The sequence below is a fragment of the Mizuhopecten yessoensis genome, unplaced genomic scaffold, assembly GCF_002113885.1.
Source record: "Mizuhopecten yessoensis strain PY_sf001 unplaced genomic scaffold, ASM211388v2 scaffold11125, whole genome shotgun sequence".
In the NCBI taxonomy this organism is placed as follows: Eukaryota; Metazoa; Mollusca; class Bivalvia; order Pectinida; family Pectinidae; genus Mizuhopecten; species Mizuhopecten yessoensis.
Genome location: NW_018408892.1, coordinates 561,620 through 573,496, shown reverse-complemented (window position 1 = coordinate 573,496; position 11,877 = coordinate 561,620). Strand labels below are relative to the sequence as shown.

The following is an 11,877-nucleotide window of genomic DNA, read 5'->3' as shown; positions in this document are numbered from 1 at the left end:
AAATGATGGAAATAAATCAAAAATATGATATCAAAATTATCAATTTATTGTTCTTTAATGGAACCAAATTACCCTCAGTCATGTACACTTTGGACATCATTCCACAGTCCGCTAACTCACAGTATATTTATAATTACATGTCAGGTACATATGTGACCAGAGGCTATCGCATGGTATGCCGTTCTCACGTGCTCTAGCTCACACATGCATTTCATAGGTATCTTAATATTTTACAAAACATTATTTTCACAGAGTAAGTAGACTACATTTGTAAACACGATTTAATCGACAAAGCAAAACTCCCTCAACAGCGAAAATCGTAACGACCTCGAGCTTATGAACTTGTGTAAGCACGTGATATGCACATGTGAGGTTGGTACGTCGATCCGCATTCCATGTGTTTCCTATATGACCTTCTTTAGGTCGTCTGGTCTCATGTCACTGTCTTCCCGTGAGTCTGTTTATGTCTATGAATTGGAAAGCTTTATTCCTGAAGTACGTGTGATTTTTTATGCGAAACAACCAGTTTGACCGTTTATTAATGTAACAACTTCGGGTATAAATCCTGGCGGACCTGCAAATGTGTATGCAGGCCTTGCAAGACTTTCTCAAGGCTCGCCTGAAAGCAGCATCAGATGACAAGGTCCGGCCTTATTTAATAAACGAACAACAGTGGTCCGATCGGTTTGACCGTTTAAATGGAAAAAGGCCCAGGTGTTACTATAATTTGCACTACAATATTGACTGCCGATACGCAATACGGAAATGACGACACAGTGTACATGCACATTACGATCAAGATAATTGAGTCCGAGCTGTACTTTTTCCTGAAGTACGTCACGAAAATGGACACTGATGACGATGTGTGGAGCCTACAGATCTAGATGAGTCGGACAGACAACGGACCACGGATGCAGGGCGATTTGATATAGCTACAATATTTGTAGTAGAAATATTTTAGCGGTAAAACTGAAAACGCTTGATTACTACACCTTAGCAGAAATATTTCATAAGAGAATGAAACATTTATATGTGTGCTACATTCTATATATATACAATATGTGAATTGAATTCAGAACCAAATTTTGTATAAAGCACATTAAGATCACCTTCCAATCTAGCATGTTATCTATAAAGTAGAAGAAGCCAAACAATCATGTCACGAAAAGAATCCTAAACAGTTTTGAATGACTTGGCCAAGACGTTGTTGAAATGAGGACGGGAACGTCATTTCTCGTTTTATTAACTTCGTAAGCGACCCAAACTCGTCAGCTGATCACGTAGCCCACAGGGGTTTGATCGTTACAAATGTCTGAAATACACATATGCTATACTGATGTGTGTCACAGCACACATAAAAGTTCTGTGACCCATATCAGTATAGCATATGTGTATTTAAGACATTTGTAACGAACACCTGTGCACTAAGCGCGGGTTTCATCTGGCCCTAACACCAGACTAAGACATTTTGACATATATATATAGTCCAAGTCTGGTGTTAGGGCCAGAAGAAACTCTGGCTACTGATCACGATACGATACACGGGCTGTACACGACAACTACATAATATACGTGTTAGCTATATATAGCTATTTGCATGCAAACCCCCAGAGCATGCAAAAAATGTTACAATTGAAGTCGATTTTAAATAAGAGAAAGTAGCTTTATATAATAAGTGCGCAATAATTTTCATGGTGTACAAATTACAATGATCAAATGTTCCGACAAATTCTCACGCCACCAATAAATTAGGTCAGGGTTACTGCACTGCAGTTCTCCTTTCGTGATTGACCTATCAGCTTAATTCTCCTTTCTACTGGCGTGATTTGGTCATGATGTATTTATAAATTGACAGGTAGGATGCTCACGTTTCAGTCACAGGATGCAGTATTTTGAACGGTCGAAGAATGGCTGTAGTCTTGCGTATCTTTTTTAAGCAGACGACCATACTGCCCTGGTCCTTCTAGTTTGACATGCAGAAAGCACATGCAAATACAATCGACCAATCGTCGGAAAGTACTATCAAAAAGTAGACTGATTTGTTTACGTCTTATTTAATTTACGACATATATTTGCCTTTATAAATATTCTATATTGAAGTTTAAACAATAAAAATGAAATAGTTTCCATAAGTGTGTCTTTAATTATGTGTTATAGCTGAAACTAAGTTGAGATAATATTTAATTACATATGTCGCAAAACATTATAAATGGCCTATGACAGAATAGAATTTATTTTATAACAAAGACATATAAAATCATACGTCTATATATATTGTATATTACGTCTCTGTTTATAATAAAGACAAAACTATTTTCTATTGACTTACGTCAACCACGGAATTAGATTAGTCCGTGCGTCAACTGACCAGATTTACACATGTAAGCTTATATATATATATCATCTAATAACATAATATGTCATGTTGAAACGACCTGTAAATGTAAAAGAGTTGGACAGGGTTAATTGTGTTTTTTTTGTATATTTTTCTATAATTCTGTTTGTGTAATTATGTGACAATACGTTATGTTCAAAACAAACAATGATATACATATATATATATATTATATATATATATACATTATGAGTAGAGTCGAGATATTTTATTATAAATAGGGACCTATTATATTCAGTATATCTATTTCTTAATCCATATTTAATGTTATTTATGTTCTGATTAAATATGATTATCTACAGCACATTTGAAATCATGATCATAGATAAGATATATGATTATCGTTACATTGTTGATCAAAGTACAAATGTAACTTGCATTACGAATACGTTATTATCAACATGTCAAAGACTGGTGTTTTTATCATGATCGGAGACGTATATATTACATCTCTGTATACCAAACTAGATTGATTGGACCAGTAAAAATATGTTGTATATTTTGTGCCTTTTTTTTTTGGCAATTTTTAAAGAAGCACAAAATCACTCCCCTATATAATCTATTTTGATCTGGATATATATAGCCATTATGCCTGCATCCAATATTATCATTATTATATATAATCATGATCAGAGACGTATAAAGCGTAAATGTGTACGAGACTCTCTGATATAATTGAAGTTGTGAAAAATGTTGAATAAAAAAATCATGACCTAAGACTCACTCTATTTTTTCCCCTCAGACATGTAACACGAAACAATCTTTTTTTTTTTATAAAATATATATAAGTTATTTCATAACTGTATTTAAATAAACATGTATATATATAGTGGAACTGGCATTGGTAGAGCGCCCGTCTAGAGTTTGGAGGGTCCTAGGTTCGTAATTTTGCCAGTGCTCAAAGTTATTATTGGGCATGGCTTAATCGAATTGTTGGTGCCAAACATACATTTTTGATAGGCAAAATAGGTACAAAGAATGATTTTTTGGTTTAAAAAAAACCCCAACAATTTGCACATGTTTTAAAGGCTAGAATCGTCAAGTTATTTCCCTTGTTGCTATTCCGGATTCAACCAAACCGTCCATTGCTCCGTTGTTTATAATCTGTGACAGGTGCGAGGGACCTCGGAACCAAATCAATTAGTAGATGGACAAAAAAGTGACTTTTTAGACGACTGATACAATGGATAGACCGATAAGATATCAAGTTGTAAGTAAACAAAGGTCTAAGCTGATGTATGAAAGTCATATGAATTAGAAACTGGCGTCGTAGACGTCAGGGTTTGGTAACCAAACCGCCAGTCATTTGTCGCAGCTGTCAGAGCTGTCAGCCATGTTTTGCGATTGTTGTGAGTTGGTTTATATACGTCAATGTCTTGTTGTGCTTTGGTTATCAGTCGTCAAGAAGCAGGTTGATCTAAATTACACCAACAGCGGGTCATTACATACTGCATACTGAACTATGAACTGTAAACTTGTTTGAAAGCATTTCCATTTAGCATAGAATAGAAAATTATCGGACCTAAAGCTATAATGGGGTCAAAATACCCTAGAGATATGAGATTTGGAGAAAATACGGACTAGTATATAATTTTAATCCTTCAGTAAGCAATACATGGGGCCGAATACTTGAGGTGTAATAGACAGGGAAACAGGGGATGTGAGGATTGGGGTACTTAAACAATAAGTTCAGTCAAACTGTTCTCAGACGACTGCCTTCTGTACAGAACAATTCTGTAATTGACTCTGAGGAAGAGGGCCAGCATCTCCAGGATGACCTTTCAACGAACGGTGGAATGGTCAGACAAAGTGGCTGATGAGGTGTATATATATAAATACAAAGAAAGGCTTGGTGTAATATGAGGCACGATGGCACATCAAGGTCCATACCTGGGAGTGGAGCTGTCAAACGATCGCGACCTCATGATCAGCAGGATAACCAATAGACCTATTAATTGGCAACATAAGGTACAATGTAACTTGACAACTGGCATTCCTGGGGCTTCACCCAAAGAGTTGTAAACAAGAAGTAAAGGAGAAGGCCTACTTTTCACTAGTCGGGCCCTCCCTATGTATGCTACAACAGTCTGAGACATAGCTGCCCTTCAAGAAAAACCAGATTAACAAAGCTGAGATGGTTCAGAGAAGAGGAACATGTTTTACCTTTGGCTCATTCGCATACTCTAGGGATGAGAGTGTTAATTATATCCAAGCTCCACATGCACTCTCTACAGTGGTGCACCACAGCAGAGAAGACAGAGAATTGGCTTTATATTAATCAGTTCTAAAAAATGAATCCTCCCATCGCATGTGGAAAAACAGTTTAAAACATCAAGACTCTGTATGACTGGAACAAGCATTTAGTATTTAGTGTCTTGCTCAAGGACTCCAACCCGCAACCCTTCTGTCACGAGCCCGGCGTCCTACCACTAGGTTAAGTTGTGTCTCCATACTGATAATCTAATAGAAAGAGTATTTTCCCTGGTATCATACAGGAATGGTGGACCATCAGGGACTGTAGATCTAGAGCAGCAGACTGAAGTTTTTATAAAGACCTCACTCCATTATTAAGTCACCTAAACTATCCTATGATTGTAAATAGTATTAAACTTTTAACACAAAGTTTCTGTAAGTTACACCAGACTAGTTCACCCAGCAGTGAAAGATGATGACATACCTTCACAGTATTGCTGTTAATGTAATTTTGCCTGTTGATTTATACATATAAAGCGTTAACGGCTACAGGTTTGTGTTTTATTGCAACCCCCTACCCAAACATTTAAAATTAAAGACCACATCCATTTTCAGTAATCGTCAGATAACCTTCTTTTTTCTTGTCAAAATACAACATTACTGTCTTAATTCATCTTACACAAATGATTTTAAAGCTGTTAAGCTAGGTACTCATACAGTGTACAGAAAGAGACAAACAGACATACACATATGTCAATGTTTGAACATAAAAGTTATGACATTTGGACCCATTTTGTACTGCATTATGTCCAAATAATTATGTTCTGGGTCTTTGTGCTGGAAGAAACATGAATGTAGTTGGATTATAATATAATTGCACCTTTACATTTTGTACATGTGTATGATTTCCAGTTGACGAGTGAGGATGACGATGTACCCGCTCAGCCTCTAGCTGTGGCTATGGTGCTGCCCCCTGTTGAGCAACAGCCAGCACCACCTAGTGAGGAACCAGGTAGGTAAACTTTTTGATATTGGATCATTTGTAAACTGTAACAGATGATGGTATCATGGCTGATCAGTCACAAGGTGTTTTTCCAGACCAGGCCAAGTCCTTGCCTTTGGTGTGTATGGGACAGATCTAGAATGCACCTCAAATAGCATCCCCAATAATCCAGGGGTTACGCTCACCTACGCTCTCTGCACCGCTGGAATATGTCATAGCAAAATTGAAGACTCAATGTGTGTCACTTTGTTGGTGAGATGAGGACAAGTTTTATCCTTTGATGTACATCAAATTAAAATAATTTTATGGTCGCGAAACGGTAAAAATTGAAGTCGGGTGTCGCTCCTTTGTAATCTTCAAAAACAGGTATCAGCCTAGTGTTTAGTCAGGTTTTTCTCTTTACCTGAGACCAATTAAACAGCTATCTATGTGCCTTCAATTTTGCTTAAACATATTCCAGGGGTGCAGAGAGCGTACGTAGGTGAGCGTAAAACCTGGATTATCGAGAATGCTCAAATAGCGGCACGGTAATAAATTACACTGTCTACCATTACATTGAGGTAAACAGAGATGACAACCTTCAGTATTCACCTTTAAGAGTATGTATACATTGATTAAAAATCAATGAATGGTTAGTTAAATGAGTACAGTATTTACAATCCCTTGTTAGATTAACGTATATAAAACATGGCTATAATAACTAATGCACGCCTACATTTTTGCGTGTGGACTGCTTATCCCATCATTGAAAAGGTTTTGAAAAAAACCACCTTTTTGAAGGAAAGTATCTGTATTAGAATAATCTTTAGAAAACACTAGTACATATGAAAAGGTAAACTTTATAGTTGAAATGTGTATGCAATATTCCTGATTTTGATCATTTAATTACTATCATTTCATTACTTCGACCTAATGGCATGTGCATGTTTGCTGTTTCCTTAGCCCGAGTTTCCTCTGGACCCACACCAGACATCCATCTGTCAAAATGTCTTAAGTCTGGTGTCAGGGCCACGGGAAACTCGGGCTACTGTTTCCTGTGATCAGATGTTTATATTTTTTTCTGGTTGTTTATTTAATTAGAACATATGTATGGCACCAAGCTGCCGAGTTATGATGAGGCTACAACTCTACCTACATACGAGGAGGCAGAAAGGTCAAAGGCTGCAGAGGCGGAGCAACAACAGGATGTGGAGGGTCAGAACCAAGAGGTAAATACTGATGGGAAATTTTAGAAAAATTATGTTTATATTGTTTCACCCTATAATGATAAGGATTCTTGTTTGATTTGTGATAGTTTCCCACTGATTTTTGTAAGGGGTTTCTTTAGTTTTCTACTTTCGAGACATCGATGAGAAAATGGAAATTAATCTTCTACCCCTACTGCAACAGTTTGGGTCATCGTCTTTTCTCTCACATGCCTACATTATTTGTTGTTTTGGTATATTCACCTCTGGTAGGCCTATTGTTCGCTTGGTATAATGTGACTGGATGCAATGTCATGCACCCACATCCAGGTTTCATTACAATGAGTCTGCACTTAAAATGGTCCTGGACTGGCACCACAATCTTCGGACACCACCTTTATAAGAACTTTGACCTTAGCTGTTATGAGAACAGAAAACCCTGACCCCCCAAAAAAAACATAATAATATCATAAATAATTCTGACTCAATATTCATTATGTTTCAGGATATGGAACACAGCAGACATATGCTTAGAGTAACTTCCCTTGGAACAGATGGCATGTTTCTTTGCGCCTTCGTTGGTAAGCTCCATTTGAGGCTGCTTTTTGTTTTCATTAATCTGTGTTACAAGTTCCAATTTGTGGACAACCACCAAGGAGGCGTTCATAGTAATTACCAGGTATATGGAGGTGACACATGGAAGTGCAGGTCACAAGACAACTCCTGCAAACAAGTACTGATAATAGTCTCTTCGAGGTATCAAACTGATGTGACTGGCATGTAGATATTACTAAGTCTGAATAACCTGTTTATTTTAGTAAGTATATTAATTTTATCAATAAATAGACAGCAGAAATATATAACTGTAGATGTGTTGCAGTAATAAAAGCACATGTACAGCTAGCTCGGGTTACAGGTGCCTTTAAGTCCTCTAACATATTACTGCTATCACAGAAAATGTTATATACAATGTAGGATGAGTTGTGTGTGTGTGTGTGTGTACGACAAAGTTATGTGATAGAGCTTACCCAATTTTTAAGAAGTATCTCCTAGAAAATACCAGGAGATGTACTACAAATAATTCAATGAACTTGGTTACCAAATAGTAAAGTTATCGATCAGCCAAAACACTGATGTGTTTCTTTTCCCTGCTAAAAGATATTAAACTATCAATATTATCAAATTAATAAAGCGTGATTTGAAAATTACGTGGATTTTATGTTATGCTTATTCTCTGTTGTGCATTTCGTTACAAAGTTAGATAATTGGGCACTTAATTATGTTCTGACTTCAGAGCTCATCTTTGTGACATTATTTTATAATAATTATGTGATAATTATCAATACTTCAAATCGAAGAAACAGATAATCTATGTTTTTGGTACTAAAATACATCAAACATATTTGAAAGTTGTAGTACATCATTAATTTGTTAAATACAAAGTTCTTTTGCAACTGTCAGAATTGGGTTTTCTTCCATAGCTAAAGTATCGCAATAGTCAAACTTATCAGTGTCCAAGGTAACAAAATGTGATTTCAATTGTTGACTGTTTAAATATTTTTGTGGAATGATTGTACGTACATGTGTTAATTTTTTCGATGTTTTTTTCCAGTTGCATTCTTTTTTAACTGGATCGGGTTCCTTTTCTCCATTTGTGTGTTCACCACGATCGCTGGAAGATGTGGTGCCCTGTCTGGGCTCGGTCTTTCCATCGTCAAGTGGGTCGCCATCGTCAAGGTAACCAGACAATATATTCTACACCCTCTATAAGGGGCCACAGTGGCCAAGTGGTTAAGGCGTCTGACATTCTGCTACCACTAGCCCCCCACCACTGGGTCGCGGGTTCAAGGCCTACATGGGACAGTCGCCAGGTACTGGTCGTAGGTTGGTGGTTTTTCTCCGGGAACTCCGGCTTTCCTCCACCACCAAAACCTGGCACGTCCTTAAATGACCCTAGCTGTTAATAGGATGTAAAACACAAACAACCCAAACCAAACATCCTCTAACGTAAAAAAAAATCCTTATTAAAATAACAAAAACTTAAGTTGAGTGAAAATCAAATGATCTATATTTACAGGTAATCATTTTTGGGGGGTGACTGTCTTACAAACTTCAAATGGTAGGCATGTAATGACATGTTACAGCTTATGTTAATCACGGCATCATTCATAGGTTGTAGGTTTTATCACTAAAATATTTCACGTAAAGTAGACAACATATCAGCCGTTCTGTGTAAATGTAAAGGTGTCTATAAATGTTAATCTATATAAGCTATTATGACAGCTAATTAATCTAGATAACTTTGTAATGTGACTTTGGAATGACTCTTATTCTATTTTCAGCAAAACGACTGGGCTTCTGGCTATGCTGACAGCGACTCCTGGGTGTGGTGGCTTCTAATACTTTGTGGTATGTCAAACTTATGTATTATTATCTCTCTAAGTATCGCCCTCAGTAGTAACATCAATATGACAGTTTTGGGGAAGAGTGTCTATATTCCTACTCAGTGGATGTTGTACGTGTGTCAGTCACCCTGGTAAAATACTAGCCACTGTCTACCAACTCGGCTAAGGATGGTCGGTCGGTGCAGTGTATAGTGTATAGTGTATAGTGCACTTGCGCACTTGCCTTTCACCAATGCGACCAGACTTTGATTCCCCGATCGGACGTGAAAATGTATAGGGTCACCTGCCCGACCACATGGGCTTTTCCCGGGTACTCGGGTTTCCTCCCACATTAAGACCCTACGCGCGCTCACATACAGGCAAACAAGATTGATTGTCCTTGCTCTCAAAAACATCCGTGTTACCCCTAAAGACACCCAGAACTTCTATCTTGGAGGGAGAATATGCCACTCCGGTTAAATACTAGAAGTTTCCTACTGTCAGACATCGCAAGTGAGACTTTTTCTTTAATTGGCTGTTAGGCATAGGTAGAGGGACATACTAGTAAATTAGAGGTCCCAGGTTTGACCTCGAGCTCATGAGGCAATGAAATGTTAATGAATGAATTTTTGAGATGGAGACAAAATTAGGGAGGGGGCTTAATTGCAGGCACCCACCCTGTTCCCAGGACATTTACCAAAGTGGGGAGGGGGCTTATTTGCGGTCAAATACGGTAATACAGCTGTGTTTATACAACAATATATGTTTTATATGACATTGTATGTGTATATAGACTCATTAAAGACAATTTATACTTGGGAACTAATTGAGTAGAGTTATAAATGTAAAGCCAAACAATTTTTTTATACATCGATTAAGATTTTTGCACATACGAGATAAATGTATGCGGCAAAAAAAGGCTGTTACACAGATTTTTAAAGAAGTAATCATTAAATCTTAAATCTATTTTATTATCGATTGTTGTATATATATCTGTAATTATTATGTTTTTCTTTTCCAGGTTTCATGATCTTCTTGAGAGGTGCAATACATTACGCCAAGATAAAGTACGAGTGGAATCGTCTAGCTCATAACATTCGCTCCCAGTATTTCTTCACACTGTGAGTTGAGATGTCTTGCTGGACACATCAGTACTGGGAACTACAAACAGAGGTGGTGAATGACATTGGTTCATTATTGGAACTCTTGGTGAAGCGTCATCACCTGATTGATTTATTTTAATCGTGAATGTAAAATAAATTTCATATTCATTGTACCAGTTTAGGAAACCCTCAAGAATGTGATTAGTGCAGGATTCATTGATTTCAGTAGAGATACTTGAGCATTCTTATAGAAAAAAAGTCTACGAAAGCAGAATATCTTTAGTCATGTTTAGTATATAGAGAGCATGCTGTCTGTACTGTTTCTGATTGAGACAGGATATGATCACCAAAACATGAATTTAATCTGTAACAGTTTTGTAATTATCTGGAAAAATGAAATGTATACAAAAGAATTATTCAACTCAAGTCTCGTTACTGACTGATCTGTCTGTCAGAGAAAGAATGGAAACTACTTGTGTGAGTTTGAAGAGATATACTAGTCATCTTAATCAAGAGGGATACACATGTCATCGGAGTTAACATGGATATACGACACATCTGATTTAAGAGGGATATATATACAAAACTTCAGAGTTAGGAGAGATGTATAACTCATCGGAGTTAACCCTTTCATCACTGTAGATCATAATGGACTTATCCAGATCAATGCATGGAAGAGTTTACTAAAGTTACATAGGGGTGAAAGGGTTAAAAGGAAACATATATATACAGAACATCAGAGTTAGGATATATATATATATATATATATATAACTCATCTTAGTTATGAGGGATATACATATACAAAACAGAGTTAGAAGAGATATATAACTCATCTGAATAAGGAGGGATATATATACAAAACATTGGAGTTAGGAGAGATATTTAACTCATCTGAGTTAAGAGGGATATATATATATACAAAACAGAGTTAGAAGAGATATATAAGTTAAACGGGATATATAAATCATTTGACATAAGAGGGATTTACAACACATCAGAGTTAGAAGGGATATAGATAACTCTTCTGCTTAAGGAAGGTTACACAACACATTTGAGTTCAGAGTGATATATACAACTCATCCATGGTACAGTTAACACATTTTTACTGTCAAAACTTACTATTGTACATAAGGTAACGGGAACATTTTATTTGCCAATCTTATATATAGAAGAAAAAATGTCACAAGAATTTGAATTGTTTAAGTAACATCCATGTGTGGTAATGAAGTAAGTAGACAGCTTTGAGGAAATGAGAATATGGGAGGGTACACGTATACAATCTAGAACATGTATGGTGATTAAGAGTTTAGGATCTTTGTATAGACAGCATTCAATTATAATGCATTCAATTTTGTATTTTAATACATGTGTTGTTTTGTTGTCTACTGTCCCATGCAAATACAAAGTCAATTCTATTCACCATTTACATATATATATATATATATGTCTTCAGAAATTTTACTAGATCCTTCTGTATTCATGTACTTCATTTATTTAATAATAATATTTACTCTGGGTTTTCTAGTAAACGTTGTCAGTTCCGTTGAGCTGCTTAATTTCTGAGATGCCAATACACTACTTGTATGCCCCNAAATTCTGTAGTAAAATGTACC

The 11,877-nt window shown here is 36.5% G+C and overlaps 2 protein-coding genes across 2 annotated transcripts in view; one reads left to right on the top strand and one right to left on the bottom strand.

Annotated features, from left to right (window-relative positions):
* The window catches only part of LOC110466229 (ankyrin repeat and SOCS box protein 2-like), a 6,995-nt gene extending 4,980 nt beyond the window's left edge, over window positions 1-2,015 (bottom strand). The window contains exon 1 of the mRNA XM_021522616.1: window positions 1,869-2,015. The gene's annotated coding sequence lies outside the window, so the exon portion shown is untranslated. The remainder of the gene's footprint in view (window positions 1-1,868) is intronic.
* A 1,466-nt stretch (window positions 2,016-3,481) lies between these two features.
* Window positions 3,482-10,958, top strand: LOC110466245 (NEDD4 family-interacting protein 2-like). The gene is made up of 7 exons (XM_021522648.1): window positions 3,482-3,605; window positions 5,501-5,600; window positions 6,672-6,799; window positions 7,281-7,356; window positions 8,388-8,512; window positions 9,118-9,184; window positions 10,181-10,958. Exons 1-7 carry the CDS (start codon window positions 3,579-3,581, stop codon window positions 10,282-10,284), a joined length of 627 nt encoding a protein of 208 aa, XP_021378323.1. The 5' UTR covers window positions 3,482-3,578; the 3' UTR covers window positions 10,285-10,958.
* The last annotated feature ends 919 nt before the right edge of the window (window positions 10,959-11,877 follow it).